The 25469-nt window shown below is 34.1% G+C and overlaps 3 protein-coding genes across 3 annotated transcripts; 2 read left to right on the top strand and 1 right to left on the bottom strand.

The window, feature by feature from the left end:
- Positions 1-1730: 1730 nt before the first annotated feature.
- LOC145061223 (flavin-containing monooxygenase FMO GS-OX5-like) lies at positions 1731-7476 on the top strand. The gene is made up of 8 exons (XM_079008649.1): positions 1731-2267; positions 3350-3369; positions 4741-4811; positions 5002-5151; positions 5560-5642; positions 6648-6783; positions 6873-7043; positions 7135-7476. The coding sequence occupies exons 1-8, from the start codon at positions 1762-1764 to the stop codon at positions 7279-7281; spliced, it is 1284 nt and encodes a 427-aa protein (XP_078864775.1). The 5' UTR covers positions 1731-1761; the 3' UTR covers positions 7282-7476.
- A 74-nt stretch (positions 7477-7550) lies between these two features.
- On the bottom strand, positions 7551-10175 carry LOC145061222 (vesicle-associated protein 1-3-like). The gene is made up of 8 exons (XM_079008648.1): positions 9994-10175; positions 9347-9417; positions 9169-9250; positions 8944-9059; positions 8689-8841; positions 8569-8610; positions 8104-8181; positions 7551-7841 (listed from the first exon to the last, which is right to left on the bottom strand). Exons 1-8 carry the CDS (start codon positions 10043-10045, stop codon positions 7728-7730), a joined length of 708 nt encoding a protein of 235 aa, XP_078864774.1. The 5' UTR covers positions 10046-10175; the 3' UTR covers positions 7551-7727.
- Positions 10176-20417: 10242 nt separating this feature from the next.
- On the top strand, positions 20418-23256 carry LOC145062042 (DUF641 family protein (DUF641)). Its single transcript, XM_079009655.1, has 2 exons — positions 20418-22114; positions 22863-23256. The coding sequence occupies exon 1, from the start codon at positions 20625-20627 to the stop codon at positions 22047-22049; it is 1425 nt and encodes a 474-aa protein (XP_078865781.1). The 5' UTR covers positions 20418-20624; the 3' UTR covers positions 22050-22114; positions 22863-23256.
- Positions 23257-25469: the final 2213 nt, after the last annotated feature.

Here is a 25469-nt window from a genome sequence, read left to right as displayed (position 1 = left end):
TTGTTACATATTTTAATTTCGTAGCAAATTCGGTAACAAACTAAGTACAGATTACGATTCTGTAACAAATTTCCGTAATTAGTTATAAGTTTGCTACGGAATTTTATTTCATAGAAAATTTTGTAACAAAAAATCTACAGAAAGCCATTCCGTAGCATACTCCGTAGCAAAATGGCTATGGAATTTGATTCCGTAACATTTTTCCGTAGCTATTCATGATTTTTCTTGTAGTGAAGAAGGATGGTGGCAGTTAGCCGTCATCGGAAATAGCAGCTTAAAGTGTTAATTGTGAATCTCTTAATCGCAGTTTTTATCTAATAAAATGTAGTTTCATAGTGTTTAATACCTAATCTTAGGTGGAGTTATATCACGACAAACATATTTTTGCATTTGCAAAAATTGTGATTATTTGGGTTTTTTTTTACAGACTATTTAATGGTAAAAAATAAAAATCGTTAATATGGTAATTTTCTTAAAATAAAATTTGATTTTCCATAATTTGTTTATTAAAAAAAGACAAAATTGCAAAAATGGTCCCTGTGTTATGCATTTTTTTGGGGTTTTAGTCCAAATCTCGACCTTTTTGGATTGGTGGTCCTTTTGGGTTGGTTTACATGCAATTTTGGTCCCTGTTCAAATTAAAAAGACTATTATACCCTTAATGAATTTAGTTTTCATTTTTCTTTCTCTTTTTAAAATTATTATTATTATTATTATTAAATATAAAAATGGGTCTCTCTCTCTCTCGTTCTTGGATACCACCAGCAAGGGAAGAGGAACTGGTGGTTGCCCTCACCTCTGCAACTCCTTTCCTCCTTCATTTTCTTTCCCGTCGATCAAATAGCCCAAACACCCTGCATTCACTTCGTGTGCTACCCATCTCCACAGCCGACAACAAAAGGGGAAAGCAGCCGAGAGGAGCAACGGAGCAACCATATTGCCATCACCTTTGATGCTTCAACCATCTTGTCACCGCCTTCAGCTCCTGCGCTTCTTCTGTCTCAGAAGGAAGGTGCGAATTGCATTTAGGGTGAGGATATCGTTCTCCAAGCTAATTGTTCCGTAATCTGTTCATGAAATTAGTAATCTTTCTAAACAGCATCGCACACATTTGCTTCGAATTTCAGTCAAAATTCATCTTATAGAAGCAAGATAAACACGAAAAAATGGTTCCAGAACAACAATGGGAGTAGCAATTACAGCTTTTTGGAATTAACATTGAAATTAAAGGAGTGAAAACAACTAGGGTTTATTACTCTGTTTCTGTGCTTTTCTTCTACTTCTTCTTTCTCTTGAGCTCAAAGACGTTTTAAATCCTCCGTTTTCAGATCCATCGTCATCCCAATCTCTGTTCAATGATTTCTGAAATTCAAGATTGCGAAAATGAACTGATCTGGATTTTGTAAATGGAGAGAGAGAGAGAGAGAGAGAGATGTGGCCCCCAAATTAGGTAATTATTTTATTTTTCATTTAAATTAAATAGAAAAAACATAAAAAATATATCAGAAGGGCATAATAGTCTTTTCAGTTTACTGAGGGACTAAAAACGCAAAGAAACCAGCCCAAAAGGACCACCAATCCAAAAAAATCGAGGTTTAGACTAAAACCCCAAAAAAATGCATACCACAGGACCATTTTTGCAATTTTGTCTTAAAAAAAATAGAAAAGGTTATTGATTGTTGACCATGAAAACTTCACATAAACCACCCACCTGCTCCATCATATATGTTTCTACCAGAAAAGCGAGGAAAGCTATCAGCCATGGCAACTTCTTTAAAGGTGGCCGTCATTGGTGCTGGTGTTTCCGGACTAATAGCCGCCCGTGAGCTTCAAAGAGAGTCCCACCAAGTTGTGGTGTTTGAAAAGTCACACCGACTTGGAGGAACTTGGGTCTACGATCCACGATTCGAGTCAGATCTCTTAGGACTTGACCCAAACAGAGAGATCATTCATGGATCTCTTTACAAATCACTGCGGACGAATCTTCCACGTCAGCTCATGAGCTTCATTGATTTCAAACTCAACGATAAAACATATGGCGATGAGAGGTTGTTTCCTGGACACGAAGAAGTTCTAAAGTTCTTGGAAGATTTTGCTGGTTACTTTGAACTCACTGAGTTGATTCGTTTCAATACTGTGGTGACCCGAGTGGAATTGGTTGACTCGGAGATCATCGAGTTTGAGGTGGAGTCAAAGACAAATGGGGTGAATACAGTGGAGGTGTTTGATGCGGTAGTTACCTGTAACGGTCACAATAGTGAACCTCGGCCTGCATTTTAGGGATGAAAGTGGGTCCAAACCCGGACCCGATGGACCCGGACCCGGAAAACCCAGAACCGGTTAACAAGATTTTATAGAACCGGAAACCGGACCGGTATATAGGAACCGGCTCCGGTTCGGTTCCGGGTAAAGTGGGTCTAGAACCGAAAAACCCGGAAACATCAAAGTGGGTAGGTTGGAACCGGATAAAGTGGGTTTAGACCCGGAAAACCCGAAAAAACCGGAATTTTTTGGTAATTACTTACAACTTAGTGGGTTGAACTTTGAAAATTTTCATATTGATATCCCCACTTTGGGGGGCTGTAACTTATTGAATACGAAACCACAATTAACAAAATTAGAGTCTAAAATCATGTACAAACTCTAAAATACACTCTGGAAAAACCCGCATGTCAATCCGAATTTAAAAGAATGAGATATACTTGTGTTAATATTTTCACATAATACAAAGTACAAAAACAAATAGCTGAAAAGTTGAAAATTTTCAGTTTTGATATCCCGACTTCGGAGGACTGTAAATCATTGAATGTTAAACCAAAAATGACAAAATTATAGTCTAAACTCATGTACAAACTGTAAACTAGAAGTTGAAAAAAACCACATGTCAATCCGACTTCAAACGAATTAGATATGCATGCTTTAAAACTTTCACCGAATACAAAAAAACTAAAAAACTAAAAACTTTCAGCTTTGGTATCTCAACTTTTGAGGACTGTAAGTCAATGAATATAAAACTAAAAATGAAAATTTTATAGTCTAGAATCACGTACAAACTCTAAACTACATGTTGGAAAAAACCGTATGTCAATTGGAGTTGAAACGAATAAGATATGCATCTTGTAAACGTTTCACAAAAAGTGGTTCCGGCCCTAAAAGTGGTTCCGGTTCCAAAAACCGGTTCCGGATTTTAGACCCGGTTTACCCGGACCTAATGGACCCAAACCCGGATTACCCGGAACCCGGATAAAGCCAATTTTTAAACCCGGAACCGGACCCGGTTCTATATATTCCGGTTCTAACGGGTCCGGTTCCGGTTCCGGTCCGGTTTTCCGGTTCTAAATCTCATCCCTACTGCATTTGATATTCCAGGTCTATCTTATCTAAAATGTATTTTTTATTATAATATATTTCTATTTTGGAAATTTTCATACAATAAAATCTATATGTTTTTAAAAGACAAATCGCAATTAAAACTAAAAGGGACTATAAATACCAATGTTTAAAAGCCAGTTTTTTAGTTGAATCGGTCTGATGATGACCGGTTCAACCGATTGTCACTTTACATTTGATAGTGGTATACGTCGGTTTTCGAGTTGTGTCACTCCAGATAACTTAATCGATCGAGCTATTCAATTTTCTAGGGAAATTGATTGTTTTTTTTTAATAGACAGAGTGAAATCCAATTATCTAAGTCCAGTAAACCGGTTCACATGATTTTTTTTTACCAATTTTATTACACCGATTCAACCCGGTTTTTGAAAAAACCGTCCAATTCAATCCAGTCTAAAACTTAACATAAAACCAATCGTTGTTGAAACGCACTTGTCCTCAGCTCCGGTCCGGCCAATTCGAACATAATTTTAAAACACTGATAAATACATGATTTGCAAATGTTATCTCATGAAGTCATGAGACACAATTTAATATGTTTTACATGTAACAACCAATATATCAATTCTTTTTGAAATATTAAAATTTAACTAAGGTAAATATATACTCATCTTCTTGGATACAATGACAAGTGCTAACTTCATGCTAAGGCTGGTCGGAATACCTTAAGAGCACACCACGGTGGGATGAGATGTCACCGTGGTGGTGTTGTGAACACCATACCGCCTGATGTATGGTGGTTTTGTGAATAGAAACGTATGATGAAGTTACACGACATTTTATTCTTTTTCTTTCCAATAGCTATTTTTCATTTTTTTTTTAAATTGACCACTATAAATACAATATTATCAAATATTTTATTTCACAAAATGCTCATTTCACACACAACACTATATTTTCTACTACTAAAATGAATCCAAACAACTCTCCCATCAAAATCACTCCAAGACAAGTCACACGCAAGTGCTTCAACAAATCTGATTCAAAATATTGTCATTTTTAACTATTTAATGGTTTTAATAAACTTAATGAAATCTTCCTCTTTTATTATTTTAAATATTTATATAATTATTAAATTACATTTTAATATAATTAAAAATAATAAAAAGATATAATCATTTTCTATCGGTAAAGGAAGGTGGGGGAAAATGAGGTTGCCATCTTATAGCAAAAAATAATAAAAAGAATCCATCCACCACGTAAGGTGTAGCACAATTGAGTTCAGGCAGTAACTTTACATACAAATATTTGAATCTCGGCAGCCTTTAGTTGATTCCTTTAGAAAAGAAGCTTCCATTATATATTATTAAATCCATTAAAGTTTTTATATATTTTTCAAAAATGATACAGGAATCGAAAAATGGTCTAAGAAGCAAATGCATAGTCACAACTATCGTGTTCCCGAGCCATTTCGAGATCAGGTTAGTAATAAGAAAATACTACGAAATACAAACATGTTATTATTAAACATTTCATCTATGTATTTAAGAGTGTCTTCAAATTATATAATTTAAAAAGATTTAGCAGCTTATATCAACTAAATAAACTGGTTTTTTAGGTTCAAAAGAGAATATTTAACTTAACAAACATGTAATTTAAAAACATGAAAAGATTGTAGTTGTAATTGGGAATGGGCCAAGTGCATTGGACTTATCAAGAGAAATAGCAACGGTTGCCAAAGAAGTTCACATGTCATCAAGATCTCCTCATGTTAAAGTCTCGAAATCGGAGAAGTTCAGCAATATCTGGCAGCATGCTAAGGTAAATTAAAGTATATGATTACTCTTTATTAGAATGACTAAATGCGCAATTTAAAGTCTATTATGTCTTTTGTCTACTTAAAATCAAAATGGGTGATTTTAGTAGAGGTCTTGAACCAAATATATTTGAGAAAACTGAAATTTTTAGTAGAAGCAGCAGCATCGATTGAGGCTTCGGAAGCAGCCTTTTTGGTTGGTGAAGCAACTTGAGTGAGGAAGCAAACTTGGCTTCAAAAAGGGGGCAAATAAGGTTGCGGAAGTGGCGTGTTTTGCATTGCTCTTGTATATATACATTTAAATGAATTTTCATATTAGTAGATATGTAATTTATAATGATTCTAAACTTTGTCTCTTATATCATATAAAGATATACAAACATGACAAATACAATTGTTTTTTTATTTGACAGATAGATTGTATCAACGATGATGGTACAATTACATTTGAAGATGGATTATCAATTGATGCACATATCATATTCCATTGCACTGGGTATGACTCTCTCTCTCTCTCTCTTATATATATATATATATATATATATATATATATATATATATATATATATATATATATATATATATATATATGATAGAAAAAGTCGAGATCTCTTGAATTAATCACTTCACACTGGAGTTTATCCCGGTTCAAAACTCACAAACTTCAACTTAGGATGACATGTCCTTAACAAAGTTTAGAAAATATTATTAGCAGTTAAAGATAAGGTCGTCTCCACCTCCAAATTTGTAAAAATATTGTTTCATCACTCTCGCCTCGATTGATGAAAAAGAAATAGACCCGAAAAGATCCAAAGAAGACTTTCACTCAGCAGAAGATCTTCTGACTTTATATTAGTGTCCTCCCTTTGAATCTTCGGTACGGGCCTTTAGTCTTTTTATTAGAAATTTAGAATAGGGGTCACGTTGGTTTTATTAATTCACCAAGTACTTTAGTTGCTAGGCAATATGTAGTTCCTAATTATCCGGTGTCTCTAGGAAGCTGACATTTTTGCTCCAAGATTATGCAAATATTGTTTCATCTTGCATATCATTTTTATACAAAAAGTATACTCTTAATATATTATTTGTTTGAGACTTATATATTTTTTTCTAAAACATCCTTTATGTTTATCATCTTTCTACACATTTATCTTGCATCTTTTTTTGTCGCAATGACTTTATAAATCATATTATCATATAATTATAACCAAATAAATTATTAGTTTGAATTAATTTAACATATACCCTATATATTATAAGAAGTAGTTGTTACCTTTAAACTATAACTATACAACTGAATAAGCTAGAAATGTAGAAACCTAAAATTTGAAGGATCAAAATTGACATATTAAATTTTCTACCATATTGGTGTCAAAAGACAATTCAATGCCAAATTAGGTTTTATATTATTCCTTTACACCAAAATGCTATAAAAATAGTACAAAAATGAAATTGGGTGTTAGGTTGGGTATGTTCTAAACATATAGACTTCACATTTTAGGTACAAATGCCATGTTCCATTTCTTAAGACTAATGGCATTGTGAGTGTACAAGACAAACGCATTGGACCTCTCTACAAACATGTTTTCCCCCCACAACTAGCTCCAAGACTATCTTTTGTTGGACTACCTGAAAGAGTAAGTATATTGTTACTATTTTCCTTTTATTTTACATCATTGATCATGTAAAACACATATAACTAACATGGTTTCCTAATATTAACTAGAGTCTTACATTTCTAATAGTCGAGTGTCAATCAAAATGGATAGCAAAGACGTTGTCAATGAAGATATCATTGCCATCAAAAGATCAAATGTTGAGAGACATCAAAGAACATCATGGAGATATAGAAGATGATGGATTTCCTAAAGCTTACACACATTTTTTTGAAATTGAGGTCTTTCTAAAGCTATTATTTTTATATACTTCCTTGACTTAAATGCTAATAGTATGTACATAACATCTTGACACCTAAATCCTAATGACAGAATGATTACATAGATTGGGTTTCTGCTCAGTTGGGAATGAACGTGGAAAAGAAATTTGCAGAGATGTTCAAATACATCATCTATTGTGCCATATCTGGGAATTACGATGATATTATGAATTTATTCAAGGTGAAATTTGGTATATAATTACGGGCTTTCAGACAATGATTTATCTTTATGTATGCTTATCAAACAAATGTCTAGAAAGATGTAATAAAAATGAGTAGCTCGATTGACAAAAAAAAATATTTATGTGTACTATCCTTACTCATGTGCTAAGAAATTTATCGTAATGGTAAAAAATAATACCAAGTTTAACAATATTTTACAAATTTAGGCAGTGTTTTTTTTTACTTAACCCAATAAGTCGCTTTGTCCTGATCAAGAAACAAATCTCATAATATTCATAAAATTAGTTGTAGCTTCAACTGATCATGGTCTTAAATTAAAAAATAAAATGTACTCAAACCAGTTTTACACTTACAACACGACTAAAAATAAACAAGGGTTTGATAATCTTTGCAGAAAAACCACGAGAATTTGCATCTAAAATAAATAAAAACAAATCCACAATTTTCCCATTGCTTCTTCTTCTATGTCTGCTTGATAAGGTACCCAACCACAAAACTTATTATACCCACCACCACCAGAAATAATATCGAATATCCGCCTGATTGATTTTTCACAGTTTGTTTTCTCATCAGCTCCTATTTTTAATTCAAAACGACATAACAAAATTCATATATCTGTTATTTTAGAATAATATAAATAAGAGTAAATTACAAATTCAGTCCCTTCACTTTACTCAAAACCACAAGTTTGGTCTAATTTCTGGGAACTAAATCCGGAACTAGATGAAGCCTTTGGAAGATTTCAAAGAATGGACTAAACTTACAAATCGTAGTAAAGTACAGGGACCAATTTTGTAAATTGTCTATAAAGTAGGTCATCAGATGCAAAAAGACATACCAGTTCCTGTTGGAGCTTCTGACTTTGTTTAAGAGCAGCTGTTTTTTCATCAGTCAACCTTGATACCATAGAAACCGACTGCAGCATATATTACAATAATACCCTCGTTACATTAATCATAAAGAAATTCTTTGTTAAGGGTCGTTTTAGGGATTTGACGAAAACTCATAATATTCAACACTGAATCAAGAAAATAAAGAAATTGTTTCATGAGTCATGCAGATAGAATGTAGTATAACTGTATGAATGAATACCAATATTTAAGTCTTTAATTTCCATACTACAAGAGAAAAGAACTTCTGTTATCATCTCATTTTTTCTCTTTTGTAGTCATAAAAATACAAGCTTGTATTGATTTTTAGTCTTCGTTTCCAATTTTGCATATTAGGAATTTTCTTTTTCTTACTAAGCATTTTATAGAATACAAAAATAAAAATAGACTTCTGAGAAGAAATATACAATCACCTCTGCAGAGAGCTTCTCCTTGGGATCCACGGATCTTGTTGTCTACATTCATACAATCAAATTAAGCTTTTGGAAATGATTGAATGAAAAGTTATATTAGCAAAAACAAAAATTGCTTACAACATCAGGCCATGAAGAATTTTGACTTCCATCTTCGCCCCTCGGGGAGGAACCTTCTTCAGATTCCTCTGGGACAGGTGATGGAGGATTAGCAGGAATGTATACAACCCTCAATTTAAACTCCTCAACAACCTTGTTCTCCTCTTTATTGAACTACAAAAAAAACACAGATAGTTTTAGTTTCTGGATTGATAATCAGATAATCTACCACATAATTTTGCACTAAAAACTAAAGTTCATGAAAAGATGAGTCACCATGTTGGCAGTTATGTCCTTATTAGTTGCCCCAATAGGTGCAATAACAGCTTGCAAGAGAAACTTGTCTTTGCACTGCATGTCAGAAGGTGTCTCTTTCTGTGCTTGCATTGTAACTACAAAAAGTCAAAGAAATTTGTAAGTAGTCATAATCCACATTAATTGTCCCACATAGGTAGAGAACGAGATTCAATGTTAGCAGGATTATATGGTAAGATTTGTTACCTGTGACATTACAAACTGATCTTGGTAATACAATTCCAGTGTTTGGACGAACACAATATTTTTTGGGGTTTGTTGTTTTAACCTTCAACCACATGATAAAATTACAGAAGCTTGTCAAACTTTATGGAAGAGCAATAAGTTACAAGTCACTGAAAAAAATGAAGTACCAATCAGATACCTTGAAGGCAATATATTGATCAGTCTTGTTGGTCAACTGTAAGGAACATGAGCTCTGCTTCTTCAACTCAACTACACAAATAAAAATGAATCCCATTTTGTTTTTTTTTTTTGTTTTCACATAGAAGGGCATAGGAACATAGCAAAGAACAGAGATAAAAGTATGTGCAATAGAAGAATGCAAGCAATCTAAAATTTACGTTAGTGAGTTGATCTACAAGTCACCAAAAAAATCTGCAGAATTGAGCAGAATTCACAAGAAAACCGATGATTTGATTGTAGACTTGTTCATGGAAGAAAGCTATTATTTTTATCGGTCTTCCTATCTACTCTTGTTCATGGATTCAACTGCTCGATTATGAAGTCTTTTAGACTTGTAGTTGACTTGTGATTCAACACTTATTCTTTGATAACAACTAAAAAAACGCTAACAGACGCTAAGCCAAAAACCCTAAAATGAATCAATAAACAAATCTTAAATCACACTTCTATTCAGTTAGCAAGAAAACACGAGTAACCTGATCGAACTAAAACGCGTAGTACACTCCACGAAAGAACTCAATAGTACATCAAACAAATCGCAAGTACAAAATCTAAAATTACAGAAAAAGAACATTAATAACAGCAAGATCAAAACTAACAACTTACATGGAAATTTGAGTTCTGAAGGGTGAAGATTGAGAAAATCCCCGGTGCTCATGACTGTAAATGCAACAAATTCCGATCCGGGAACCCCTAATTTGATGAATTTTGTGTCGAGGAATGGCAAGAATGGGTGAGGAGTTCGGTTAGGGTTCTTAATTTTAACGTATTAATTTAAAGAAGCGATAGACTGGTCCAGTTGATTGACGAAACTAACCCTGATGGTGGTGGGCTTTTTAAAAGAAGGTGGCGAGTAGCTTTGAGTGTGATTAAGGGTAAATATGGAAAAAACATCTCTGGTTATTATCGCCAATACCCTGGTCAAGGGTGGATGGCTCTTTTAGGAGAAAAAAAAAAAGAAAAAAAAAATGTTTGGTGGTATGAATTATGGACCCCGTACAACGTGGCATGGTGTCAAACGAGTCAGTCAATTTCGTTTTTGACATCTTATCGACGTGTTGGATATCTTAAAAACGATAATTTTTGTAGTTTAGATTATAGAAAAACATAATTTTTTTCATTTACATTTTTATAAACTCCAAAATATAATATATATATATATATATATATATATATATATATATATATATATATATATATATATCATCGTAAATCTATAAAATCCACATTTATATACAATCTCATATTTTAATTAGAATTAAACTAACTTAATATTAAAAAAAAAAAAAAGAGAGAGAATTCAAAATTCTATTTGGTGTTACTAAAATACCTTGCCTAAATTAAAGATTATAATTAAACCATTTTAATTTGGATAAATCCAATTAAATCAGGCCATGATATGCATCTTTTTTACCTAATTGAAAAATCATTTTCTAAAAGTTGAATAACCATGTTCATCACACGGTTATTCATCTTTTAGGAATAACGACAAACTATTTTGAACTTCATCACACGGTTCTTCAACATTCATGTATAACAATAAGCTATTTTGAACATAGTCAAATAAAATACCAAACTATTGTAAACAAAATGTTGGGGGCAAGAAAGTTATGATTTATCGAATAAACTATGTTTAGTTATAAATCATAATCTTTTTATTAAATGATCAAAGATACTATCGATCGATTTCAAGTCGTCAAGTGGATATATTATATAGCATTTAATGCTTTTAAATTAAAAGGTGAACTGAAAGCCTGTTCATTTTTATGTGCTTCTACTTACAAAATTTGTGGTATGAAAACTTGGAATGAATCTTCTCTCAGAATGTGCATATATGCAACATAAGATTAGACCACAATACCTTTGTAAAGAAATATACCCTTGACTTCTAGACCAGATGCCATCACTTTCAAATCTCAAATTTATACTTGCTTACATATATTCAACAAAAATAATCTTCATAAACTTCGAAACTTTATCACTTCTAGCGTCCAAAATTGATTTACATTTAATTTGAAACCAAACACAACCATTCAACCAATTATTTGTTCATGTTATTATTTGCTTGTAATATCATGGTGTTTTATTTGACCATTGATCAAAATAACTTGTTGTTATTCCTAAAAGACAAAGAATTGTGCAATGAAGAAGATGACCCTGATTAAGCGACTTTTAGAAACTGATTTTTCGATTAGGAAAAAAAAAGATGCATATCACGACCTCATTTAATTGGATTTATCCAAATTAAAATGGTTTAATTTTAACCTTTAATTTAGAAAATGTGTTTTAGTAACATCATATTGAATTTGAATTCTAGATAATTTTTTAATATTAAATTAGTTTAATTCTAATATATATATATATATATATATATATATATATATATATATATATATATATATATAGGGTTAGGTTCATTTGAGACCACTTATATTTTGTGAGACCGTGAGACGCATTTGTTTATTTTTTTTTATTTTTTTTTATTTTTTTTAGTTAATTCATGTTCCGAAAATAATATTTAAAAAAAGAATTTTTTGATTTTTCCATTTATTTTGCATTTTAAAATTATTTTTAGAATATGTACAGTGTAATATTCTATTTAGAATATTTCACGTATTTTTCAAAAAAAATAGATTTTTTTTTAATTTTTTTTAATTTTTTTTTATTTTTTTAGTTAATTCAAGTTCCGAAAATAATATTTAAAAAAAGAATTTTTAGATTTTTCCATTTATTTCGCATTTTAAAATTATTTTTTAGAATATGTCAGTGAAATATTCTATTTAGAATATTTCACGTATTTTTCAAAAAAAAAAGCGGATTTTTTTTTATTTTTTTTTATTTTTTTTATATTTTTTTAATATTTTTTTTAGTTAATTCAAGTTCCGAAAATAACATTTAAAAAAAGAATTCTTGGATTTTTCCATTTATTTTGCATTTTAAAATTATTTTTAGATTTGGTCTCACGGTCTCACAAAATTAGAATGGTCTCAAATGAACCTGAACCTATATATATATATATATATATATATATATATATATATATATATATATATAATTCTAAAATTTGTAAGGATATAGAAGTAATATTTTAAGGTTATAAGAATATTAAGGAAATTTTCTTTTGGTTAAATTTAAAAAAAAAAAAAATAATAAGATATTTATCTCAATAACCAAAAAAAATAAGTAAAAGTAGGGTGGGTTAGTTGCACGATCGCACGAACCGTCAATCATAATAGGCTTCTAATCAAAAAATGTCCTTTATATTTATATTATTAAAAGATTAAAAATACATTAATTAAAATATAGCTGCATGCTACTAATCCCATTATGTTATTTATGTCAATTAGAATTTACATATACCAATATAAAGACAAATTGCAAAAAATATTAAAAATAGGTTATAACTATTTACATATACTAATATAAAGACAAATTGCAAAAAATATTAAAAATAAGTTATAAATGGCAATGAACTACCATTGTTGCACAAAAAATGCACCAACTAAGATAATATAACCAACCCAATAATATTTATTTTTTTAAAAAATGAAAAAGTTCTTTGTATACAAATTAAGTTTTCAAAACTAAAATTTTTATAAAAATATTTGCAATCTACTATATATTTCAAGAGAAATTAATGTTTTGACTTTGATTTCAATTAGGAAAGGGTTTCTTTAAAATATTGATCATAATAGATGAAATTGTTACTAAAGTACTAATAGAACCATTATAAAATATAAATCTATTGGTTGTTAATTTCTTTTGATATAGATGATATCGTTTGTTTTTATTTATTTATTAATCGTTATTTTTTTATTTCTTATTAACAAGTTCACTCATAACATATTTAAAAATATGTGGTTTTAATGATATAAAATATAGTCTGTAATTTAATTGAATCTTGTTAATGGATATTTTTGTGACCTATATTTATTATAAAGGGAAAATGACATATATGCCCTATAAACTTTTTAGGGTTAACTTTTTTAGTCAGTTAACTTTTTAAGTGACTTTATGAGGGAACAAACTTGTGGGCTACCTGTCTTTTTAGTTCTCTTGACTTGCTATAGCCGGTTTGAGTGCCACATACCCAAAACTTGGCCCTTTCCTTCTTCCTCCTGTTGAGCAACACCACCACAAACACCCGTGTGTGAGTTGCTTCTACCCTTAAACACCATATCAGCCATGACGATGGCCTAATCGAAGTTGAAGGCCACCGGAAATTGACCTCCCCACCTCCAGACAGTTGAAGCCTCACGAGGCTAAATATCCGACGCACGATTTGGAATTGGGGGAAGTGGTGTTCGCCCTCAAGATTTGGAGACACTACATCTATGGGGTCCGTTGTACCATCTACACGGACCAATCAAATCTTAACATGAGGCAGCGTCGGTGGTTAGATGTGGTGAAAGATTACGATTGTGAGATCCTTTATCACCCGGGGAAGGCCAACGTAGTGGCCGATGCCCTAAGTCGCAAGGCGACAGCGGCCCCGATCAGGGATATACGCCTGAGGATGACATTGATTACTACATTGTTGGAGCAGATTAAGGAGGCATAGGTTGAGTGGCTTCCTTTGATTATGACAGTCGGGGATTGTTGACCCTTCATGGGAGGGTTTGGGTACCGTACTGGGGCGAAGTACAGCAGGTGTTGATGGACGAGGCCCATAAGTCTCGATTTTCCAATCACCTAGGGGCGACGAAGATGTACAGAGATCTTCGACCAGACTATTGGTGGCCCTGCATGAAGCGGGATGTCGCCTGGTATGTGGAGAGATGTCTGACCTGTAGGAAGGTCAAGGCAGAGCACCAGAGACCCCATGGCAAGATGCAGCTGTTAGACATTCCCATATGGAAATGAGAGGACATTACCATGGATTTTATCACTAAGCTTCCCAGGACCACACGGGGAGTGGATTCGGTTTGGGTCATAGTGGATCAGCTGACCAAGAGCGCGCATTTTATACCGATCCAGGAGAACATATCGCCCGAGAAGCTAGCCGACATCTATGTGCGCGAGGTAGTATCATGGCATGGAGTGCCTGTTTCGGTAGTGTCAGACCGGGACGTCCGTTTTACTTCCAGATTTTGGAAGCGGTTTCATGACGAGATGGGGACTCGTCTTCATTTTAGCACCGCTTTCCACCCTTAGACGGACGGGCAGAGTGAGAGGACGATTCAGACTCTCGAGTACATGCTCCGGGCATGTGTTCTAGACTTCGGTGGTAGTTGGGATATGTATCTTCCACTAGCGGAATTTTTGTATAACAACAGTTACCACTCTAGCATTGACCGTCCTCCTTTCGAGATGTTCTACGGAAGGAAGTGCAGGACCCCAATTTGTTGGGGCGAGGTCGGCCAACGAGTCATCGGGAGCACCGAGGTGGTGCTCAAGACCACAGAGTTGATCCAACATTTCCGTAGCAGACTACAGACTGCGCAGAGTAGGCAGAAGAGTTACGCCGACAGGAGGCGTTCATACTTGGAGTTTCAGGTGGGCGATATGGTCCTCCTGAAGGTATCACCCTGGAAGGGTGTTATCAGGTTTCGGAAGAGGGGCAAGCTGGGCCCCAGGTTCATTGGTCCTTTTAGGGTTTTGGCCCGGTTGGGTCGAGTTGCTTATCGGTTGGATCTTCCGGCAGAGCTTAGCCAGATCCACAACACTTTCCATGTTTCTCAGTTGAGAAAGTGTTTGGTGGACAAGTCAACAGTTGTACCCTTGGAGGATATTCAGGTTGATAGCAGCCTGAATTATATCGAGAGACAAGTTGCGATCTTAGATAGAAAGACGAAGACCTTAAGGAACAAGGTGGTTCAGTTAGTAAAGGTGCAGTGGCAGCACCGAAAGGGTTCAGAGTGGACGTGGGAGTCCGAGGGGGAAATGAGGGAGCATTATCCAGAGTTATTTTCAAATACAACAACAACAGCAGACTTCGAGGATGAAGTCTAAGATAAGTGGGGGAGAGTTGTAACGCCTCATTTATGGTCTATGATTTAAATAAAGTAATTTTCATTTCTTAAGGGGTACTCGACGAGTCTGTAGCCCGACTCGTCGAGTAGAGACGGGATGATCAAGCAAATTTAGTTGGCTACTCGACGAGTCCATACGTTGGGACTCGGCGAGTCCGCTTGTCTGGATGAAGCCCTAATTTTAAGGGTTTGCACCCTATTTAAACGCATTAATGCGCCCCAACCTCGCCCCCATCACCCTCAGAGCATTTCTTACCAAACCCTAGCCCCCTTAAAGAGTGTGTAAGTGGTTGTTACCTTGTGAAGGAACTTTTAGAGCAAGTAGAAGAAGGAGAAGGTTGAAGAGTTCAAGGAAGAGGAAGTAGATCTAGAACACACTAATTTGTGGTCATCTTTTCTGGTAATAAAGTCTCCACCTTGCTTATTGATCTAGTAGATCTTGTTTGTCCCCAAATTGTTGCTTCTAAGCCCAAAAACGCGAAACCCTTGGTGATAAAGCCTTATGACCGGGTTATACTTCAGATCTGGACCCTCATTGCATTCTAGAAGTGTAAAGTTTCAGTTGTAGTCATGATTGAGGTCCTTCTTGAGCTTGGAACCCCATTAAGAGCTTAGATTTGGCATTTGAAGCCTTTAAAGCCATGCATGCACGTAAAGTTTGTAACTTTATGTGATAAGCATGCTCTAGAAGCTTGGATCTGTGATTTGGAGCCGCTGCATGGCTCAAATCAAGTATGTATGGGAAAAGGACTGAATGGACTCGGTGAGTCGCAAGGTTGACTCGGCGAGTCATATGAAGATAGGCGTGGACTCGACGAGTTGGATGAGCAACTCGACGAGTCCGATGAAGATTGCCTTAGACTCGACGAGTTGTTCATACAACTCGGCGAGTCAGATGAGTTTTCCCGATTAAAGTATAGTTTGAGTGAAATAGCTTCATTCTTTCTTAGTTACACGTAAAGTTAGCAACTTTATGTGTTCAGATGGTCCTAGGAGCTTAGATCTACGAGTTAGATGCTCTGGAATGGATTAGAATCGATTGTATGGAATTTGCACGCTAGGACTCGCAGAGTTGTTCTTCGGACTCGACGAGTCGAGTCGCGAGTCCCCCGTCTTTCTTCGATTTGCGAGTTCAGGGTGAATCAGTGAGTGGGAAAGGGACTCGGTGAGTTAAAGTCAGAGTTAGTAATGGAGGGACTCAGCGAGTCTGCGCCCTGACTCGGCGAGTCCGGTCAACTGGAAGTTGACTTTGACTAGGTAGTTGAATTTGACCGGGGGTAGAATAGTCATTTTACCCTGAGGGCATTTATAAGTACCTGATCTAGTGTTTTTGGGATTTGCAGCCGGACAGTTCCGGAGCAGCAGTCAGCCACTTTTAGAGTTAGCATCTCAACAGCCAACATTACGAGGTGAGTTTCCTTCCAGTAGGAACAGGTCTACGGCCATAATGTCGACCCGTTTAGTTAGCAGTGGCTCCGGACCCAAGTCTGATGCATTAGTTAGAGCGCTTGATGTCTCTGTGATTCAAGCATGTTTTATGTTATGTGTTCCGGACTCCGGTCTGATGCAGCATGCAATATATGTGTTTATGCTAGTTGATATGTTTATGTTTATGTTATGTTCAGTTAGTTCCGGACTTCGGTCCGATGCAGGGGACAAGGTCCCAGTCAATTCCAGACTTCGGTCCTATGCAGTTAGTTCCGGACTTCGGTCGGATGAAGAGGGCAAGGCCATGGTTAGTTTCCGGACTTCGGTTCAATGCAGTTTCCGGACTTCGGTCCGATGCAGTGGGCAAGGCCCAATATGTGCTCTATATGTTATTGTATGGTATGTGGTAGTTTGGGGGGGGGGGGGGGGAGCTTACTAAGCTTCGTGGTTACAGTTTTCAGTCTTAAATAGTCCCTTTATTTAAAATAAGTAATAAAGGCGGTGTCTTTTCATAATATTTTCGTGGCTTCGAAATTTTATTTTAATAGTCGTAATACAATGTATCTTTGAAAATCTTTGAAAAAATTATTTTTTCTCAAAGTCGTTTTGTATAAATAGAAGTATGTTATTATTTGTTCTTGTACTAAAAATCTAGTTGATATGTTTATGTTATGTTATGTTCAGTTAGTTCCGGACTTCGGTCCGATGCAGGGGACAAGGTCCCAGTCAATTCCAGACTTCGGTCCTATGCAGTTAGTTCCGGACTTCGGTCGGATGAAGAGGGCAAGGCCATGGTTAGTTTCCGGACTTCGGTTCGATGCAGTGGGCAAGGCCCAATATGTGCTCTATATGTTATTGTATGGTATGTGGTAGTTTGGGGGGGGGGGGGGGGGAGCTTACTAAGCTTCGTGGTTACAATTTTCAGTTTTGGTTTCAAGTACTTCCGCTAGCAAAGGGAAGAGCTCGGGATGATGGCATAGCACACACCACAACTTCAACTTTTTATCCTGGGAGTTTATTTCAGATACTATGATATGTTGATACAGTTCTTTGTCATGACACATCTATTATAACTTTTTGAGATTTGTGACATACGGTTTCATTATATATTATGGATGATGGTTAGCTTTTAGTACTATTTAAACAAAAAATTTGGGTCGTTACAGCTAACTCCGTCACTTAATTTATCAGATGCTGAGCTGTTTTTTGAAGTTCCTTGACCCGATAAACTCTTTTCTGGATCGAATGTATCTTCAGTGTCTATTTTATCACCTAACGATTTTTGGGTTGACTTTTTAGACTCTATTTCCATCTTTTTTGTTGATTTTTGTTGGATTTGCAGGCTCTAAGTTACTACTCCCACTTGGGATTGCCCTACGACTATTGCTATCGTTTTCAGTCTCTACAACGTCGATTTAAAAGCTTGATCTCCGGAAATCGGTTTCTGTCCCACCCTCCACCTTACCGGTCGACTTCAAAGACAAGCACCCCCTGAAGTCGTTGATCCGCCTTGACCCTTTTCCTTACACATTTTCTGCTAGACAAATGAGAGCATGGTCTAATTTCCTTGAGATTTGATTTTGTGATTAATAGGGTTTGATGGAGTGAGGGCTAATCAAAAGTATCGCCATCAAAGAAGCCTCCTTGAACTCTCCAAATTAAAGAACTCAAACAGAGCATAGTTGGTGATGTGACAAGTTTGGTCAACAAATTGAAAAAATTCAAAGTCAATTTAGGGGAATTGGTCAACAAATGCCAATGTGGCAAAGGGGCAACCGGGTGACCTCTTTCACTTTGACCAAAAGGACTTAATCGACCCGACAAAAAGGACTTGGTTCCCTCATAAAGTCATCAAAATAGTTTAGGGACTAAAAGGGTAAACCCTAAAAACTTGATAGTAAGTATATGTCATTTTCCCCTTATTATAAACTTTAATTTTGAATTTAGCCGTAATAAATTACATCATAACATTTTACCAGAAATGTTTTTATTGAGCTGCAATTTGATTTTCGTATAAGGCCTCTAAAGTATAATGGTCGGGACTCCGATCTCATAACCATTTTATTGAAACTATTATAATATGTTTATATGACTATGATCTTCCAAAATTTGGATTTCTGAAAATGTACTATTATTTTAGAAAGTATAAAAACCATAATATTTTTGAAAATCATTTTCTTAAATAGTCCCTTTATTTAAAATAAGTAATAAAGGCGGTGTCTTTTCATAATATTTTCGTGGCTTCGAAATTTTATTTTAATAGTCGTAATACAATGTATCTTTGAAAATCTTTGAAAAAATTATTTTTTCTCAAAGTCGTTTTGTATAAATAGAAGTATGTTATTATTTGTTCTTGTACTAAAAATCTTGTAAACTGTATCTTCAAAAATATTAACATGCTTTGAAAATCATGAACATCTTCGAAAATATTATGCTCGAAAATATTGATATTATTCAAAAATCATGATCCTTTAAAGTAATCTTAGGTTCTTTTGTGATCGAGAGGTATCAAAAAAAGATAAATGAAGGTACTAAATGAGCTATAGCTTTCTGAATTTAGGAGGAAGAGTCTCTAAGGTTTGGTCTTTTGACGGAATCTACCCTCGTTCCTTGAAAAAAAAAAATAGATTTACAAAAATAACACAATAACCCATTTGCATCTATAAAATGCCTTTTATTTATTTCATTCATTTGTCAAGCCTTAAAAAATTAGTTTTTGATTATATAACTATCGTATTATTATTTTAACCCTATCTTGAAATAATAAAGCAAAAACGGAGTGTTACAAAAACACTTCTAGAAAAAATGAGTCCCCATTAAAATCAAATTTTTTTTTTGGCTGGAGAACAATTCTTAATTGTTTACTTTCTAAGGTGTAGCTTGAAAAAAGAGGAGTGAGGCTATCTTCTCCTAGAAGTGAGGCTTCACGTTTGGTAGATGAGTCTTCAAGACTCTTTACACCTTCTTTACACCTTTGATGTAATATACCTAGGTGATAGAGGTTTGGGTTCTTTTCTAATCCTAGTGTGATATGGACTTAACAAAGGTTACCAATCTGGAGCAGCTTATTTCCATGTCTCATGATTATTGTCCAATTCTAATTGAGAGGAAATTAGTTCATGTTGTGTTTTTGTCTTCTCTTTAGTTCATTAGGCTAGAAATGATATGATCTTCAGCAAGGTTTCTTCCTCTCCTTCTCGGGTGACTGAAGACATTAAGACGATTTATTTTTAATTAATTAAAAATAAAAGAAAATGGTTTTATTTGAATCGGTGAACTTGGTGTATTTTTATATTTGTTGTTGTTTAAACTTTTGTATGATTTCCTTTCCTTCTACTCTCCAACTGCTTGCTAGGGGATCTAATAAAATTTCGCCCTTCAAGAAAAAAAAAAAAAAAACTAATAAAATATCGCCGTTCAAAAAAAAAATACAGTCATGCTAAATCTTTCAATTCTAATTATAAAAATCAATTTGCAAAGACTAAGTTCTAGATGCTTCTTGAAAAACATAAATGTTGACTTTGGTAGTTAAATAAAAATTATTAATAATCAAATTCGTAATGTTTAAACGGCTTTACATTTTCCCTAATAAAGAATTTAATAAAAAGTTTAATGAAAAGAATACTCTGTCTATCTCTCTCTATACTCATACCTTCCTTCTAAGACATCCAAGGCACCACTGTTAACCCTCTCTCTCTCTCTCTCTCTCTCTCTCTCTCTCTCTCTACCACACCACCACCTCAAAGTTAAAAGATTCATACATACACACCTCTAGATCATTCACATGAGTTTTATAGAAATCATGATATGATTATGTGAAGAAGAACAAAGATCGAAATGGAATTGGGAGCGGCAGCTACTTCAAAACCCCCTCAAATCTCAGAAATGTTTCAAAAGTTTGCAATTGCATTCAAAGCGAAAACCTTCGAATTCTTCACCGAAGAAGAAGAATCCGCCGCCAACTCCGCCGCTGTATCAGCTGCCGTCTCCGATACTGAAGATGGGTTCACTCTTCTTGACTCCACCGAAGACTTCATCACCGATCAGAAAGTCATCATCATCAAACCTGATTTGAATTTGAAAAGTCAAAATCAAAGTGTTTCTGGTTCTATCATACAACCCTTCAATACCCACTTTGGTAACTATCTAATTTCATCTGTTTTCGCTGTGATTTCATCTTTCGAAGCTTCGTATCTTCAATTACAAACAGCCCATGTGCCGTTTGATGAAGAAGGGATTATGATTAATGATAAAGCTTTAGTGAATCAACTTCAGAAATTATACGATTTGAGGGGATTGTATATAGATTCTCGAAAGAATCCGGATTTTAATCTTGATTTCACAACTGGGTCTTGTTTGGAAGCTCAGGTTAATGAGAATCAGAACAAATTAAGAGCTTTAGAAACCATGTTTAATAGATTGCAGTCAGATATCGACGGGAAAGGCGACAAGGTTTCGATGTTAAAGAAGCAATTGGCGGACATCGAGGAGTGTAATTCCAAACTATCAATCAAATTGTCGAAAAACTTAAAACCCCCAAATGGGTTTTTGCCAACAATTAGGGTTTTCGATTCAATGTTACGTGACGCCTGTCGATCTTCACATCAGTTCACAAAACTTTTGATCCAGTTGATGAAAAAAGCAGGGTGGGATTTAGATTTAGCAGCTAATTACGTTCATCCTGACGTTACGTACGCAAGAAAGGGGCATAACCGTTACGCCTTTCTATCATATGTCTCTTTGGGTATGTTTCAAGGTTTTGATTCCGAAAATTTTGGTGTGATCGGAAGTGAATCTTCTGATAACTCAATGGAACTATTTGATCACGTATCAGTTAACCCATTAGAGACATTAAACAAGAACCCTAGTTTCCCTTTCTCAAAATACTGTGAAAGAAAGTACGAAGAACTTGTGCATCCAACAATGGAGTCTTCAATATTCAAGAATTTTGACATAAAGAAGGAGGTTTTGGATTCATGGAAGTCTTTAAGCGTATTCTATGAAGCATTTGTTAATATGTCTAGCTCAATGTGGTTACTTCATAAACTGGCACGATCATTTACTCCACCTGTTGAGATCTTTCAAGTGGAAAAAGGGGTTGACTTTTCAATGGTTTACATGGAAGATGTAACAAAAAAAGATAAATATCATCATGACAAGGGTTTATCAAAGGTGGGGTTTACAGTTGTACCTGGATTCAAAATTGGAAGAACAGTTGTTCAATCTCAAGTTTATTTAAGTGGATCAAAGCATACAAAATAACAACTTTTGTGAATCTTGTTGGATGTTAGAGTTTTGATCTTGCGGTTTACAAGAGGAGTTTCCTGGTAATGTATTTAAGTTTACATTTTATTGTTACTTTTTAGGTTTGTTTTTTGAGTGCTTAGTTTCGTGTAGAGATTTCTGTACAGAAGTTCTTTGCTCGTTGTGATACTAAAGAAGATAACAAATTGTATGTTACTCCAAAGTTGTGAAAATATCATAGCAGTTTTTTAAATCATCTAATTCAAATTCTATCAAAACGTGTCTTTTGCAATGATGATCTAAGTATCTAATGGAAAAAAAGCAAGACATAGCTATTGTACCTTTTTTTTTAAAAAACCATAGCATCTTACTTTCGTTTAGTTTCAGTTATAGCATCGTTATTCTGACTTTTTTCTAATTAAGACATTGTACTTTGTAAAATCTATCTGATTATAGCATTGTACTTTCAAAATTTGTTATTATCAGGGTATTGTGCTTTTAAAAATCTACTTAATTGTATCAGTGACACTTGCTTTGTATTTGGATGATATTGCTATAACAAACAAATAAATGGAAGCATGTTTCTATTTTTTGCAATTAACCCAAAAAATATTGTCAAAATGTGAATCTATCTTCATTTTGTTTTATCTTGAAGGGAAGAATATGCTTGAATGATGCAACCTCATATCCATGCTCGAGTTATTATATATGAATTCTTTAAGTAATCAATGAGTAAACTATTTTTTTTTTTAACCATTTGATTGCTGTGAGGCTGCATAGATAGAGAATCTGTTGAGAAAACAAGAACAGTCAATTCGGTTTATGTTTCAGGATTCTATTCTATGTTGAAGTGAAGAAGTTGTGTCAATGATGCTGTCTCATAGCAGTTTATGTTTCTGGAATCTGTTCTATAATGACAAAATGGTCATTTTACATTGGGTTAAATCCGATTTCTAAACGCCATGTGAGTCAGGGAAGAAAAGGGCTAAGAAACAATGAAATGCGGATCAAAAAAGCAAAAATAAAAATAAAAAGGTAAAGTTTTGTACAATGTCCAAAAAGAAGTGATATAACACAGGGACTAAGATTGTAATTTACTCTTGTATAGTTGTATATATATTATGATTGTTCTGATGTTGTACATCATGTCAATGACAACTAGTTTTTAGCTTTTCTTTATGATGATTCCTCCTTCCTATTGTCGGAAAAAAGCTTTTAAGTTCAATTACTTGCTCATAATCATCATTACAAAGAAATATTCGACAAATAGTCAAAGAGTTGGTCAAACCATTTTCAGTAGTCCTGTTTGTGGATATTATCATTGGTTTTAGGTCTATGAAGGCTTATTTATATTGGAGTTATGTGTTATTCTAGTCAGAAGGTTGTTAAAGTTGTTAGTGCATTGGGCCCTAGTGTTTGTTGGCATTAAACTATATAGTGTACAACATGCATCTCTTTCACAATAAATAGTGCTTATGGATGATGACTACACCACATGGTATTTTCACTCGAATAAATTTAACGTTATTTATGCAACTTGTCTATTTTATGTGGTATAGACAAATTTTGTTCATTTTGAATGTGGCTTCTAAGTCACATCAGAACACTAATCACATTCTCCATGCATTTAACTATATTTGGAATAAAGTTAAATAAATAGATGGCTATATTTATTAATAGAAGTGATATAGAGTTCATACAAATTAAAATTAAGTTGGACCTATTCACAAAGTCTTTTCATAAGCTAAGATGTTTGGGCTCTAAGACTTAGTTATTCTAGTAATAAGATTTGATTTGAATCTAATATTTGAATATTGGAACATTGTAACAATAATTATTATATTGTTTTGATATATTGGGATATTATCTTTTTAGTAATACTTGTTGTAATGTGTTTTAATATTTTTAATCTATAAATAATGTAGTTATTCTAAAAGTCCATAGTTGGTCAGAATTATGAGAACAACTATTAAGTAAGACTAATATGAATCGTATTGGTTGATTTTCATAAGATAAAAGTAGGTAAAACGTTGTAACCAAGTTCGTAGGTACTTGCCAGAGATAAATATAATATCTTGTATCCTTAAACCTGAGACACATATTTGGAACTTGACTGTAGGAATATATACTTTGATATAGTAAAATGTTATTCTTTGACCACACAGTTATAAAGACCATTATAAGGCATAATATGAACTATACAAGAGGCGTATCTAGTCAAGATAGAATTTGTTCGTCTTATATGGTGAGAGCTACATATCTAAGGTGTCTTACTAAAAGTTGAATACCAAATGAGATTAATTGTGATCCATATCTCATGTTCAACATGATATCTGCAACGAAGAGATAACTAATAACTTACCTTATACATCAATTGAAGCTTTGAATTTTTGGGGAATTGGATGTTGTTGGTTGATACTTCATCCTGTGTTGTTAGGGGCAGTTAAATGTTACTAGACGTTCACCATCGCATATTTCAATCTACAATGAAACTTGTGGTGGTGGAAGATTTTTTTGATCTATATGCTTAAGAATCATCTTAGAATGATATTTGCTAATAACATATGATCTTAAAATGTCACACAAACAACAAGTTGATATAAATATATTATTTATAAGAATTTGATTCTTGATAAATAATTATAATTCTTGCAATTAATTGGAAATTATTTATTTTGAGAAAAAAATATTATTCCAATATAAGTATCATGGTTTATATCATAATGTATGATATCTAAAGTCATGTACATCGATTTGGACTTAAATACTTTTGTGTTTTAACTAAAAGTTCATGGCTTTATAAGTATAAAAGAATGTGAATTTTTTTATAAACATCTCTTCCCTTTTATACATAAATGTTAGGGAAAACAGGCGATACTTGTCAAAACTTAGAACAAATCTGATGTCACTTGCCAAATTCTGATGACCATTGTTAGGAAGTAATGCGGATAATAAGCAAAACTATAAGCATACGAAGACACAATATTTACATGGTTAAGTCAAGGTGACCTACGTCCACGGGCATGAGGGGAGTATTTTTCATTTCATAGTTCTCAAAAAGAGGTTACAAGTACAATTCACCAAAGATTCGTCCTACCTACTAAGGATACAAGATACAAGACACAAGACACTTCAAATGACTCTGTATGCATCCCTATTTATACTTGAAGGATCAGACCTAAAACCCTAATGGCCAAGCCTATTGGCCCATAGGCCTATTAATAGTGACAACCAATCACAATCCGCCATACAACATCTTTTGGAACATTCATCCATTTCATACAACCCATGAACATCAGTAACACACATGATGGAACACCATGTGCCATAATGGAGCATCATGATATACAAGTGGCACATCATGAACACTAATGGCCCAACATCCATCATGGTGACACAACATGGTGTAATCCTTGAGAAATACCAACTTCTGAGCAG

Source organism: Lactuca serriola, chromosome 7 (genome assembly GCF_051521515.1).
Source record: "Lactuca serriola cultivar US96UC23 chromosome 7, Lser_US96UC23_V15, whole genome shotgun sequence".
Taxonomy (NCBI): domain Eukaryota; kingdom Viridiplantae; phylum Streptophyta; class Magnoliopsida; order Asterales; family Asteraceae; genus Lactuca; species Lactuca serriola.
The sequence above is the reverse complement of the archived record's forward strand: the minus strand, read 5'-3'. Positions and strand labels throughout refer to the sequence as shown.